Raw genomic sequence first — 15,500 nt, 5'->3', positions numbered from 1 at the left:
TGTTTTTCCATGAATCATTTTTTTTTTTTTTTTTTATCTTCCCTCTGCTCTATCGTTCTTTATTACTATCTTGATAGCTCCAGCAGTTTACCAAACTTGATTTATGTATGGATTTGTTTTGTTTGCCACAACTGCATTGTTTAATTTCAATAAAAGACTTTAAAAAAAAAAATGGAGGTGAGCCAGGGCAGCTTTCATCAGTGGGGAGAACCCTATCTCAATCAATTTACCACTGCAGGAAATGCACAGTGTCCTATCATTTGCACGTTGGTATTCCCAAGGTAGTCCAAGGGAGACTCCTTCCACCTGCATGAGGGCTCAGGAATCCTGTATGCTGTTCTGCCCAGAGTGCTAAAAAAAGATTAGGAAAGACCTGGCCTAAGTCATCCTCGTGGCTTCAGACTGGGCAAGGTGTGTGTGTGTGGTAACATGTGACCATAGCATTTGTCCTCCAATCCGGAATTCGGTTGCTCCTTCAGGAGAACCTCCTAGGCAACAGTGCTTCTGGGAAAATACCGGCAAGATGACAGATTTTTTGTTTGTCGTCTGTAGCTCTAATTGTCTGTAGGTATTACCATGCAGTAGCGAATTCTGTCTGGCTGAAAGGAACTACTAGCTGAGGGACATTAAGTTGTTTGTGGATGTTTGTGTCAGTGTTTAAAGAGGTTTGTTTCTCCTGCCTGAAGCTTTTTTCATGTAAATACATGTCCTGCTGAGGTTAGTATTTATTTATTTATTTACTACATTTGTATGGCGCAATAGCTACCCTGAGGGTTTCCCAGCGCCTTGGAGTTATGTTAGCTGAACTGAAGACAAACCGTGAATACTATTGGTTAAACAACCATGTTTTGACTCCCTTACGGAATTGGGGATAGCTTGTTTCAAGACTAAGATTGAGTGGAAGTGAATTCCAAAGGACCGGCGCCATATGAGTGAAAGAGCGGCCACCCAGGCGTGCCCATTTTGTATCGTGGCACGACAAATTTAGCCTGAGACAGGGATCGAAGGTTTCGTGAAGGGATGTATCTCTGTGCCAACTTACAAAGATAAGGGGGAGCTTCCTTTTTGTCAATCCGAAACATGTAACAGAGTGCTTTAAATTTTACTCTGTTCACTATTTTTAACCAGTGCAATTTTTTCAGGTGTTCAGTCATGTTTGTGCGCCCAGGCAGACGGAGGAGCAACCTGGCTGCAGCGTTTTGTATGACCTGAAGTCGATTTAAAATGTCTTTGTTTGCTCCTAAATAAAGAATGTTTCCGTAGTCCAATCTAGAACCTATCAGGGCCTCTACTACGGTTCTTTGTGCTCCTTCTGGGAGTTGCCACAAATTTTCCTCAACCATTTGAGGATTACAAAACATGTTGAGGCCATTTTGGCCGTTTGTGGTTGCATTGATAACTTGTCATCAATTATTACCCCAAGGTTACGAGCGGATGGTACTGCAACCGGGGTCGGGCCCATTTCTACTGGCCAATGGGAAGGGCCCCATCTCCTTACGATTGCCTAAGAGGAGCAGTTCTGTTTTATCCCCATTCAATTTTAATTTCTTAGAATCCAACCAGTCTGCCATTCTCAAGAGGCCAGAGCGAAAGGGAGATGTGATAGATTTGTCGGTGGCTGTTAGGGAGAACACAAGTTGAGTATCATCCGCATAGGAACAAATAGTGAGGCCCATTTCCTCTGCGATTGAGGCTAAAGGAGTAACATAAATATTAAACAGCAGTGGGCTCATAATGGAACCCTGTGGTACTCCGTGAGGGGAATCCAGGATGTCGGAAGAGTTATTGTTGGAAAACACCTGGAATGTCCGGTGTAGAAGGAAGTGTTCCATCCATCTTAGCGCTTTCCCTCTTATTCCGATATCCTCTAGCGCCTGTACCAGGGTATTATGGGAGATCGTATCGAAGGCGGCACTCAAATCTAAAAGAATGAGTGCCGCCGTTATCCAATTCCTTACGGATAGCTTCCGTGACACCCAAAAGAGTGGACTCTGTGGAGTGTCCTTTCCTAAAACTTGACTGGGAGGGATGCAGAAGGTTGTTCTCACTTACAAAGTCTGCTAGCTGTTGATTTACAAGTTTTTCTAGGATTTTTGAGCAAATTGGTAGTCGCAAAATTGGACGTTAATTGGATAAAACCTCTGGGTCGCCATTTGCGACAGGGGGACTACCATGGCGTGTTTCCACACGGCAGGGACCACAGCCTCTTCTAGGGAGGCATTTAACAAAGATCTAATCACACCCAAAATAAAAGGATCTAACTGTTTTAGAATAAATGCTGGAATTGGGTCTTGTGGTGAGCCCGATCTAATACTGTCTAAGAATGTAGGGTTATCTAAAGGTAACCATCTGAACAATGCTGTCTTGTGTCGGTTCTCCCTGATCTCAACTTCACCTGGGATAGAAGTCGTATCTGACGTAACTACGTCAGTCTTAGTTTTGCTAAAATTGGAGTGAATTTTAGTTATTTTATCATTAAAAAAGTTCGCTATGCGATTACATTGCAAGCGAGATGGGGACGGGGGTTCTGGCTGTAAATCTGCTCCTGCAAGGTTTTTCAGAACTTTAAAAAGAGTGCCAGATTTATGTTGTGCTCCTAAAATTGTGTTTTTGGCGTGGTTGCCCTTGGCAATTTTACAGGACAGATGGTAATCATTTAGTGCTTTTTTATATAATTCTTTCGTGGCAGGAGCATAGTCTCTTCTCCATTGTCTCTTTAACTTTTTACATTTACTTTTTTCTTCCCTTAATTCCTCTGAGAACCACGGGACTGGAGGGTGACATGATTTTTGTTTGCTCAAGGTGAGTGGGGCTATGGTGTTTACAGCATTGGCTAGCCAGCAATTGATTTCTTGGTTGTCACTAATTGTGCGCTCATTGAGGACAATGTCCGGACAAGTGCGAATAATCTGTGAATTGAGGTCATTTAAGTCTACTTTTCGCCAATTCCTGGACCAGACATCTGGTCTCGTCTGGTTTGTTGTAATGGGAACCCATATTTTAAAATAGTTTAAATAATGATCAGACCAGGGAATGGGTAAAGCGGGCTCACATTTTATGCGGTCAAAATTGGCAAATACTGGGTCTAATAAGTGACCAGCAGTGTGTGTGGCGCCACTATTCCACAGGTGAACATTCAAAGCTTCCAAATCCGAGAGAAAATTAACGATCATAGGACAACTGCGATCCTCCAGATGCAAATTGAGATCTCCAAGAATTGAAAACATAGATGCTTCCATTATCAGCGTGGCGAGTACCTCAGAGAGGGCTGCAGCCCATTCCCCAACCGCCCCTGGTGGGCGATAGATCAGAGTACCCGTAAAAGTGTTGTTCGGAGTTAGAGTGAGTTTAAAAAGACCAGCATCACAGTTGGTTAAGTCGACATCCTCCCATTTACATTGAAATGTTTTTTTAAAAATGACACCAATGCCACCTCCGCCTTGATTTTGACGTTTTTTGGTAACTATGGTGTAGTTTGAGGGAAGGGCAGTGGCAATATCTGGCCCAGAGCTGTCGTTTAGCCAAGTCTCTGTTAGAAATAATGCGTCAGGCTGCTGATCTGTTAACAGATTGAAAATGTCCTCTTTGTGTCTGGGCAATGATCTACAGTTTGTGCTGAGGAAATTAAATTGTCTGTCGAGTATTGTATTCATAACAGAGGTCTTGGTCACACAGCTGCCATTTTCCCCTGTTATATGGAGGTAGAGGTGGGATGGAGCGAATTTGCAGTCAGAGCATCCAACTGGAGGTACCTCTAAGCGCAAAGTCTCACAATTGACGTTCTGTTTTGGCCTGAGTTTCAGTAGCTCTTCTCGGGAATAACTAGGCGCTAGATGATTTTGAGCAGGGAGGGTGGCCCCTGGACCCATCTGGGCGCGGACGGGCGCAGACGGCTTGCCGCCGGCGAGTCCGCTGCGCGAAGTACACATCCCCATTTAAAAAGGGCTCCAGCAGGGTAGTCCCGCCCCCCGACCTCTAACCCGTGTCAGTCCCGCCTTCGCTCCCTCCACATTGACCGGGAAAGCCCATGGTGGAACGGGGAGCCGGCGGACAGAACTGCGGGTGTCAGAGAGGTGGAGGTAATTTACAGAATCATGATTTGATTTAAAAAAGATTAAAACAGAGTAAAAACACGATCGTTAAAAGTATCAGCTTGTCCACAAATTAGGCAAGGTTCAGTGCAAAAAACAGTGGGAGTGTGCAAATTAGCAAATATAGTGAGTCATACCAGCCTCTTCACCAACCCGGTTTAAAAACACAAGGTGGTATGTTTAATTGGAGTGGCTTGAAGTTGTTTCATTTTGAAACCGTTACTTTTGCTTGAAGATGGCAGCACACAGTAGCTACAGCAGCAGTGGTGGCTATCTTCAAGTCCTCAGTTGAAGGAAAACACTCACTTGAGACCTGTATCCAATAGCGTGGGAGTGAACAAGTGGTTACTAGTGCTTTTGTAAGTACAGTGGGCTCTGCTATTGTTAGTTTAATATTTTGTGTATGTGAAATTTCATATAGGATTTTTCTGTCTCCCATTTTTCTTTTAGCTCCGTAGCTTTGTGCAAACTCTTACAGTATGGCATCAATTCTGATGATAAGCGGCTACAAGACATCAAGGTGAAGGGAGAAGAGCTGTTTAATATGGAAGAGGGAATTCGCACACGTTCTAAAACTGCTAAAAGTAAGTGCTCCTTTTGAGTTACTGGTCGCAGTCTAGCACAGGTAAATAATTATCGATCCTCCTGGATGGAGGGTATTCGTTTCACCATGTGATTCTAGAAACAAAGCTACATATATATATATTTGTAGAGAATCAATGTTAACAAGTAAATAATGATCTCATAGAGACTTCCAACAACAATTCCTCACCTTTGAATATCCTCAGATGGATTTTCAAGCAGTACCCCTGCGTTTCAGTAGTCGGCGGAGTTTGGCTTCGTATCTGCGTTGTCTGTCGAAAGTCACCTCTATAGGCACCACCTTGGCATTCATACGTCCATTCTTTCTGCACCAGATAGTGCTGATCCGGATTAAGCTACAGCTCAGTCACTTTTTGATTGTTCTTTGTCATCCTTTTTTTCTGAGATCTTCCTCCTGGTGTGAGGATGTCACCTAAGAATCCGGCTGGTTCTAAACCATGTTGGGCCTGTCACAGGCAAATGTTGGTGACTATCCCTCCCTTGTGTTTATGGTGCCTGTAGTTGGGACACTACTTCAAGGTGTTTGAGGACTGCTGCGTCTCGCGCCTGAAGGAACTGAGGACATGATCTGTCAATCTGCCCGATGTCAGTCGTTTCCGCAACATCATACCAGACCCTGACTTGGAGCCGAATGGACGCTGTCTGACGCTACGTCCAGCACTGACCAAACACATCCTCTCCGGAGCAGAGCCAGTGCCCTATTTCATGGATAGGCCTGGAGGGAGGGGAGGGGGGGGTGGCGTTGGGATGGGTCTTTCGACCCTTATGAAGAAAAACCAGTAGAGGAGGACAACTGGTTTAAGGATCTGCATGAGACCAGTTGGTTAAATACCCCACCTGACTCTGGCCTGGTTTCCCCACCTACTTTGGCTACAGAGGAGGGAGCCTCTTTTGATATGGTGGTGCTCAGGACGGCTGAGGTCCTAGACCTTAACCTGCTCTGTGGCAGTCAAAACTGATGTTTCAACGCATGCCCTTCAGCCGGGAGTTTCCCCCTCAGAACATTTGCTCCCATTTAATGAATCCCTTATGGGTGTACTACTTGGGGCCTGGCCCAAGCCCTGCACAGGGGCTCCTGTGAATAGGACAATTGCATGCGGCCATCGCCCTGCTCCTGGGGCGCCCAGTTTCCTTACCCTTACTCAGCACCCCACCTCCGAGAGCTTGGTGGTTAAAACCTCCTCCTCCTGCATTCACCCTTGTGTGTTCCTTACCACTCCACCAGATAGGGAATCCAAAAGGTTGGACATCTTCAGTAAGAGAATGTTCTCACCCACTAGTCTGTCACTACGGTTAGTTACCACCTTGTGCCTGTTGGCCCATTATTCCCATAGTCTTTGAGATTCGGTTGCACTAGTGCTGCCTATGGTCCCGGAGTAGACCAGGGCCATACTCTCTCAGGCGGTTAGTGAAGGGAGAGATGCAGCAAAGTTCTCCATCAGATGTGGACTTGACACAACCAACTCACTAGGCAGAGGGATTTCATGGTCAGTAGCCTTGCGGCACCACGCCTGGCTCAGAGCGTCTGGGTTTTCCAGGGGTGTGCGTGCTGCCCTTATGGACATGCCCTTTGATGGCTCTCACCTATTTGGAGAAAATATGGGTTCAGTACTTGCATGCTTAAAGGACAGCAAAGCTACAGCCAGGTCCTTGGGGCTGGCTGTGCCCCTCACCCACCTCAGTTCACCTTCCTCGTACCCTTCGTGGCTATGGAAAGGTCTCCAGTCCCGCTCATTCCCTCCTAGCCACGCAAGGTTTCCTAGCCTCCCCCCAGGTTGCCACTGCCTCAAGCCCCATTATTTCACCTTCAGACCATCATGGGCAAATGTCCTTCAGCACATCGCTCAGTCCTGAAAATTTCTACAGAAACCGGTCTCACACAAGACATTTTTTGTTTTATGCAAACTAAATCCCTTAAGGAAAAGTGTGAACAGTGTTATGCTTGCTTGAGTTAAGGTATTTCATAAAACTTGCATAACATGAAATTGTACAAATTTCGCAAAATTGTCCAAGATTAACTAAATCTTCGCGAGGGTCTTCCTGTTATCGGATTGCACATGAGCACTGCTTAGTAAACATGACTAACAGGAAATTCCAGTCTTTCTGGGAATAATTCGAGCATACAAATCTATGAATGATACCAGTGCTGAAGAACTGTAGTTCCATCTAGTATGTTTCTCATTTCTAGCATCCAAGGACCCCCAGTGCCATTTTGCTTACACTTCTATGTGGACCGGGTGGCTGAGTATTCTTGAAAGTCCGAAAGAAAACCTGCCTTGTATGTTTTTTTCCTCCAGTTACGGTTTCCCTTATTCCTTAAATTGATTAACACAGTACTGTAGATTCTGATAGTCCCAGAAGGCTGGCAGACTCTGGATATCTTATCTCCTGTAATGTAAGATGGATATAAAGCATGTGTTTAAATTCACCCTCCTCCTAAAAAGGAAAATATTAGTGTGCCTCTCCTTACTGCACCCTGTTCATGTCCCTTTTCCGTTCAGCTTTGACTTCTATTGATCCATTGTTTAAAGTTCAAATAGGTTTGAAATTATTTATTCAAATGTTTATCAGAACAATTAAGGCTATTTTACGTGAATGTTTTTTAAAGGTGCTGAATAGAAATGTTGTTGTGGCAAAGTTAGGAATGGTGGGTTTTTTTTTGTTTTGTTTTTTTACAAATGCCAATTTACACTATTACATGATACAAATTGTTGAACAGCAGCATTTTGTTTGTCGAGGGAGTTAGGAAATGTATCCAGGAAATCTAGCATGGTGGGAAATGAGATGAAAAACATTTGGTCTCACAACTTGGTTGGAGGACATTCTAAATTTGCACACTCCTTATGTAACATTATGGAGCGGTAGGAGAAGGGCTCTGCCCCAACACATTTCATAGAAAACTTTCAGGAAGTCAATATGAAAATGCAAATCTGCTTTTTCAGAAGTGGTAGTGATTGCTTCAGTGATCTAAGCTGTCCAAACAACGTTAATGTAGGATTGTGTTGATTGTGATATTTTGACTGACTTGCAGTTACTACCTTTGCTGTGGGCCTTCTGCTCCTGTGTTCATATCCAGAATGAGCACTAGGTTGTTACTTTGTGCGTCCAAATATTGTGTTGGTCTCTGCTTCCCCATTAGGAAACTGCAGAATCTAAATCTTCTTCCCCTTTTCACTTTAACAGATCCAGAGCGTTGGACAACCATTCCCCTGCTGGTGAAAATATACAAGTTGCTAGTCAATGAGCTTTCAAATGCTATGGAAGCTAATGCAACACGACAGAGTGCAGCAGAGTGGAGCCAAGGTACTGCAGTTGTTTTTATATTTAATATTGTTTATCAGTATTAACTATGCTAAATACTGGAGTATTGCCAGTCGACACATTCTCACCCTTAATAGTAGTATTGCATGCCTCGCCTTTTATATGCTTTCCCTTCACCAGTGTCCTTCCTCTTGAAGTATTCAAACACATTTATGCTCAATGTACCATCATTGCAACAATCCTGCACAACCAGGAGAAAATTGCACCATCATCTCATGCTTGATTACACATTCTAAATTTGCCTGCTCTAGTCCCTTTGCTAGAGAGCCACTGAGTTGTTCCCTGAAACAAAATATTTTACATTAAACGCACATCAATTAGGATTCTAATGATTACAGGAGGGGTCCGGTAGTAGAAAGTCTCTCTGGTGATAATCTCAAAACATAGCCTGTAAATCCTAGTCGCCCAAGAAGGCATAACCTCAGAATCATTTCTATAATATAATAGATCTTTTATCTAGATCTTGAGCATTAAAAGGCAATTATGCTACCAGGTTTTTTCTGAATTAGCGTTAGTTGAAAATTGATTTTAAGTGACGTGGGTGGAAACACATTACTTTTTGCTAGTTCTCTGCTGCATTGCTACCTCCTAGTGTTCATCTTGTGACATCATACACCCATAAATAATTGGTACAGTAGCCTCCTAGAGCTCCCTGGTGAAGCCTTACAGGGAGCACCAGTGCAACCAACATGGTTGTGATTTCTCGATTGCCGCAGAGTACTCTGTGGCAATCTAATTAAAGGAGAAAGGCTGGGATCTGCTGAGGGCTTGGTCGACCGTTATCTTATATCAATAACTATTATTCAAATTGCTTTCTGCTTTGCTTGCTGTCTAACTCCACTGTTTGTAGCACAGTATCCTCTTAGGCTCTCCACCTTTAGACCTCCACGATCGGCTTCTCTCCCACTTTAGCTGTGGGCCTAGCAAATGAGTTGAGCTGGGTAAAGGGCTGCAATTAATATTAATTTCCATTGCAGGATTATGGACATTTTACTTTGCCAAATATTGTATCTTTTTAGAGGTTCATATGTTTAAATAACTATAACTAGTAACATGGAAAGACCGATTTATTTTGTTCCCGTCTTTAAAGGTTCAGCTTCTTTTTTCGTTTTCGAAATTGGAAAAATCAAGCATGTAATTTCAATATGTTAAGATACCTTTCTCCTGTGAATCAAATTAACCTATTTGCAGTTCCATGTCATATGTGTGCAAGATTGCGAAGTCCAATTCATCCCTGGGGTTTCTGCATCACTCATTGCCCATGTCCATGCATATTTTCATTTAAAGTAAGTCTTGTTTGGAGAGCAGCATTTTTCTCCAGTAAATTTGTATTTATAGTCACAAGCACTGAATTGACCTGACCACACCCTGGATTCAGAGTGCTTTTTACAAAATTATTCTATTGGAGAGGGGATTATTATGTAGTGCGATTGTGAGACCTCACCATGTAATGTCACAATCTTTATCAGGTTCAGTTAGGCATCTTTAAGAAAACCTTTTTCTCTGTCCTTAAGAGCTATGGCACAGACCAGTGATTTGTATTTTGATGTTTTATTTGTAAAGCGCGCAAATCACACCATCAAGGTATCTCCGCGCTAAGACAGCCATAGTTAACCAAGGAGGGACATTTAGAACAGTGACTTTTTTAACAGCTTTCTGAATGCCAGATAGTCCGTGCATTGACGCAAGTGTATGGGAACTTCATTCCAGTAGCGTGGGGCTAGATGGTAAAAGGCTTTGCCACCTAAGCAGGTTTTTTTGAAACGTGGAACTTAGAGCAGTGCTTTAGCTCCCGAGCGAAGGGGCCTAGGAGGTACATAACTAACAAATTTGTTGTTTAGGTAGCTAGGGCCAAGGTTGTTTAACAACTGGTATGCCATGCAGCAGATCTTAAATTTGATTCTCTTCCGCACTGGTAACCAGTGAAGTTTTTGAAGCAGCGGGAGTGATGCAGTTCTTGGGGGGCATTTGTCACCAAGAGTGCCACAGTGTTCTGGTCAAGCTGATGTTTGCAAGAAGTGTAAAACATTTAGAAGTAAAAAGGCAATAAAATGATGTAAGCATTTTGTAGCACACAGGTTACAACAGCTTCTTCTCTTTACTTTGACGAGCCACGTGTCAGGGGCCAGTCACATGGACCACTTGGGTCCAGAGACAGTCACCTGTCAGGGTCAAACAGTCTTAGAGTCCTCAGTTTACTTTCCTCCTTTACTGCTGTCCAGTTAAGAAGTGTTCCGGATGCTGCAGATGCTAGACATGCTGGTGATGCAAGAGATGCGATGAGTGTTTCCGGGGTCACCGTGGTATCCAGAAGCATCAGGGTTCAACTGTGGTTTCAGAAATTGATCTCCCGCATTGCAGCAGAATAGTCCAGTTCGGGTCCAGTCACAACTGGTCTCCTGGTTAGAGCAACTAAAGCAGTTGCTTACAGGTTGGCTAATCTGTTCTTTCTCGGGACAATGGTCCACTCTGGCTATGAGTCCTACTGTCTTAAAGACACCTCGGAAAGGTCAGGACTCCCAGCAATCACATTAGAGTCCATTGATGGTCAGGTGTTCCTGGTCATCCAGACTTTGGAATTGCAAGGTTCCTAAGGTTCTAGTGGTCTTGAAGTTTAACAGGAGGCTAGTCAAGTAGCCCTTCAAGTCATTTGTACCGTCCTGGCATAAGTGTAGCTCTTTTCCATGCTTGGGCACAGTAGGCACAGTCCTCTTTACAAGTCCTTCGAGTTTAGCAGGTCCATTCTTTGGTGAAGCCTCTTTTAGCTGGGTTCAGGTAGCCAACAGGCCAGTTTTTCTTTTTTCTTTTCAGTGCAATAGTGATGTGAGGTTTGTCTGACTCACTTTACTGCAATCTTGGCATTTGTGGGAGGTGAAGGCCTCACTAGCCAATCGGGAAATCCTCCCACTGCAAATCACTTCTTGAGGATTTGCCCACCAAACAATCCCAGAATACCGCTGACCAACTCTAAAGTGGTGGAAATCTTCTTCCCTTGTGAAGAGCCCTGGGCACACCTGGGGTTGGACCCAGTTGAATGAGCTACTCCTTCTGGAAAACAGTTATTCAACTGGTTTTCCCCCTCTGCGTCGCAGCATGTCTGCCTACATTAATCGAAGGCCTGTGTAGGCGTGATTGGGATTTGCTTCACTGAGGTGGTAGTCTCTATGAAGCTGGGTTGTCTGTGGCCACCACCCAGTGGTCATCCTGTTGGGAGGTCCCTCTGTTCCATGTTCCTGGGAGCGCTTGACACTTCCTAGCAAGGGGGCAGCATGCTGTTTTGGGTGCCAGTTAATGCAGAAATACGGGATGCGGTCTGGAGCTTTGGGCAACAAAGTGGTGACTTTCTAAAGTGACCTTTCTATTAAAAGCTAGTTTAGATCCGATCTCAACAATGAGTCAGATTTCATTTAATGATTAATGTGATACCTCGCAGTAATATCTTTGGTGTTCCATTTGAAAGTTAGCATTGTGGCTAGTGAACCTCAATGTTAGCTAAAAGGACACCCGGCCTTCCTATAATGAAAACTGCCATTTTGTGTTTTCACTCAGGCCTTGTGAAACACCAAAGCAGCATGCCCCTTTCTAATAAGCACCCTGCCTGGGGCTACAAAGGCCTCTCTATGGGTGGCTTATTAATATAATAAAGGTTTTGACCTGGAAAAGGGTTTATTTTTCCACATAGAGTTGGCAGTCTTAACACTGCCTGGCTAGGCTTCCGTGGAAGGCCTGCAGTCACCTTTTCACTTTTGTTACTTTAGTGCTGCAGTCAGAGTGGCAGTTAATTTACAACCCTTGGGTGCCTTTTTTCAACTTTGTTTAAATTTCCTCTGTGTCATACATACATATCCATTTGTGGTACAGCAATGGAAATATCAGTGATTCCCAGAAAATACATCATATAATTTACATAAGTTCTACTGAATGTCCCAGTGAGGTCAAGTTAACCTAGTTTGGAGGGTTCAATAGTATTTTGCAGCACTAGGGTAGTATCAAGTTGACTCGTGTGACTTTTGGTGTGTGCTCCCTGTTTCCCATAATATCTCACCTGGTTAATTGGGAAGTTGGTGGTGTGTTTGATTGTTGGCTGTCAGCCCTCGTATCTCGCTTCCTCCGGTTGTCCTGCAAGGGCTGCCGAATATCTTTGGGTCTAGATGGGAGGGGTTGTTAGTCTGGGAATTTATCACTATTTGTGTCACAATACATCCGACTTTTGATCCAGTTTTCTAGTGTGCGACTCTGACTCCTGCCCCATTGCAAGGCTATTCCTCTACCAACAGCAGTGCTATCACCACATACCTGCGGGACGCTTTAGGAACGTTTCCAACATGTCCCATTAATGCCATTAGTTGGGAAGGTGTTATTTGCAAATTCGTCATGCATGCAAGTTCTGCAAAAATTCTGTTCTAGTATGAAGCCAGTTTATCACAGGACCAAGACCGGGACGTGTGCAGAGTCTGGCATATGTGTGTGACTATCGGGGCAGTGCGAAAAACTAGTAGATTCTGAGCAGACCATCAGCGTTGTGATGGCGTATGCCCTCCCCAGGAATTTATAGTGTATTAGCTTATGTTAGTGGGTACAGGACACCAATTGGGTTTGCGTGCAACATTCTAGCCAGACTTTGTCTGCACTGGGTGTCTCAGGTCCTTTTCCCATGCTGCTCTCACTCTCGTGTCATGCGTTGGTACAAGCGCTAATCATGCGCTGTATAGTCTAGGTATGATTTGGTCTCCGTTGGTGATGGGGATGAGCAGTGTGAGTGGTGAGAAACTGTCCGGTTCTAGCGGGTATGTTGTCATCCTGTCCTTAAAGGCTGTTTGGAGCCTAGCCAGGACAAAATGGTCTATGTAAGGGGCATCTTGGAAACGAATCCACCTCTCTACCTTAGCACCAAACTGGTCTATCGCTGGACCGTATTTCAGACGCAGTATCTGTTCTTTGTCCCTTTATAGATTTTGACAAGCTGTATGGACTCTTTACACCTATTTTCACCCATCTTTTTAAGGAAACTGACTGGAAAGAGGCAATATAGCCGAATATGCTGCAACTTAAAAGGATGATAACAACACTGACTCTGAATGGGATAGTTTTTTTCTGCCCGCTGGAGTCCTGAGCTCTGTTTTTGGCTTTTTCTTTTGGGGAAATATTTCCTAAACAAGTTTACTCCGTTGCTTTAGAGATAGTCGATTATTTATTGACAGAAATACTTTTCCTCTTCACCAAATCCCCTCCCTTTGTGTGGCTTGTATTACTTGTGGGAATACATGATGTCTGTATTGTGTGACAATCCAGACTCTACTCTTTGAGAAAATGCCCAGGAGGACTTTTGAATGCAGGGAAAAAATGTGCCTACATGGCTTGCAGAAGAACCAGCACAAGTGATTGGTATCATAAAGAAGGTTCGCCAATACCACAGCTCCCTCTGATAGGTGAATTCAAGTAAAGACCTTCACAAGAAAAGTTTTGAGATCCAGGATGTTGAGGGTAGGCTCGATCACCACATTTGCTGTTGAGTGGTTTTCCCCTTGAGATATTAGTCTGTGCAAAAAATATCAAGCTAGTTGAAGTCGGCAGAAAAGGCGATGTTTAAGAGTGAATCGGTGTAGAGGGAGACCACTTAAAGCAAATAATTTCACCTATCTGATATATATTTCTAGCCGCAGATTCCTTACCTTTAAACATTGTTTCCCAAACTATGGGTCACAACACACACTGTAGGTCACCAGCCGATTTTCGGTTCGTTTCTCTAGTCCAAGCATTAAATAATAAAGCCTTTAAACTCTTTATTATTCTTGACGTGGTTGCTGTGCTTCAAAGACCGTGGTCAAACGAGAGGCTATGTCTTGTGACAAATTGCTGCTTATTTTTTATAGCGTGGGGCTTGGTGTTTACAAACTCCTCACTTTGCAGTCAGAGAAAGAAAAGTAAAGCGGATTATGGGACAATCTTGCTGCGGTACATTGAGAGTGAAAGGAAATGCTGTGGGATGTCGCTTTTGTGTAACACAACTAAAATGTAAATACTTGTAAAATATGAACTGTAAACATACAGCAATTAGGAAAGAATACATTAAGCACATTTCTAATGCATCAGTGTGATGCAAACAAAGATTTAAATGGGATCAAAGCAAATCATGAGACATTATTTAGTGATGCACAAAGTATAAATATTCACTGAAACCTGATCATCAAAGATTACCATTTGTGTGTAATGCAATATAGTTTTATCAGTAAATTCAGTAAACATTTCAATTGAAAATTTGCTGTCTGTAAATGACCATGCACTAACACACAATGCTTTAGTTGTATGAAAAATCTCATGCCTCCTGCCCATTAAAGCTAGGTGGGTTGCAAACGTTTGTCGTTATCAAAATTGGGTCATGGTTCTAAAAAGTTTGCGAAGCACTGCCTTAGAATATTCCCCAGGTCTTAAACTGGATCTAGAAACATTTTAACCAGAAACTCTATACACTGGTAGGTGATGTAGATTGGTGCCGGGTTGCTGTTGTCCGTGTCAGAAGTAACCTGTGTAGTGCCTATATAGGCACCACCCCAGTGATGGGATGACATTTTTCAACACTTTGTTGAGACTTTCTTTCAGTGTAATTAGAGATGTCTCCAGTAAAACGCGTGGGGTTTAAACCTTGTGGCTCCTGTTACAGAAAGATGTCTGTGACAGACCCCCATCTGGTTTGTCTTTGCTGCCTCGAGCTGTACCTCAACTCCGAAATTTGAGGACTGCCGTACCAGGAGCCCCAAGGTGTTGAGCGAGCGTAGTAGCCTGCTACTGGTTGCCTACATGATGGTCGCGATACTGGTAGCCAGGACGTTCTTGGGCCCATTCATTCAGGCACTCCTCATCGCACTCTTAAGTTTGTCTGGTAAGCCCCACAATAAGTCTAAGAAATCCAAGAAACTGAAGGCTTCACTGGGCTAGTCTAAGTCATCTAAGTCATCATAGAAGGGGTGGAAACGACATCACTTCAGGCCCACTCCTACACCGAGCTGCCACTGGGAGCCAGAGCGACTCCCTCCCAACTCAGAGAATCTTATCAGACCATGCACCTTATCTTTGGGTGGGTGGACCCCACTTGAGCCCCTTTGGGCCACATGTGTTCAGAGGATGCCCCTACTTGGTTACTGCCAGCGAGTCAACCCTAGGCACCAGTCAGGCCCCCTGGATCCAGAATGCCTCTGATTGAGAGACCGCAACCTTCCCCAGAGTACATTCCCCATGCCGACCCTATACTTATACCTGACTCTGATACGGAGCGGGGCTGGCATCTCCTAACTCTGGCGCTGTTCAGAATTCGACCTTCCGATTCGGATTAAAGTCCTGCTTCTTGCAACAAGCCTTGGTGGAGTATGAGAGGATCCTTATGGATGTTCCAACCCACTTGATGAAGCCGAAGAAAACTGGTAAGTGGAACTGGCAGATGCCAGTGGTCCGGCCACCTCCCCAGACACTGGCCTGGTCTCTCCTCAT

General features: G+C 44.0%; 1 protein-coding gene across 1 annotated transcript in view; it reads left to right on the top strand.

The window, feature by feature from the left end:
• The window catches only part of IPO9 (importin 9), a 429,396-nt gene that overhangs the window by 355,287 nt on the left and 58,609 nt on the right, over window positions 1–15,500 (top strand). The window contains exons 20-21 of the mRNA XM_086923071.1: window positions 4,542–4,675; window positions 7,878–7,997. Of these exons, the coding sequence (XP_086779197.1) occupies window positions 4,542–4,675; window positions 7,878–7,997 (254 nt within the window). The remainder of the gene's footprint in view (window positions 1–4,541; window positions 4,676–7,877; window positions 7,998–15,500) is intronic.

This window comes from Lissotriton vulgaris, chromosome 5, assembly GCF_964263255.1.
Source record: "Lissotriton vulgaris chromosome 5, aLisVul1.2, whole genome shotgun sequence".
NCBI classification, from domain to species: Eukaryota; Metazoa; Chordata; class Amphibia; order Caudata; family Salamandridae; genus Lissotriton; species Lissotriton vulgaris.
Note: the sequence above shows the minus strand (reverse complement) of the source record. Positions and strands in the feature narration are given on the sequence as shown.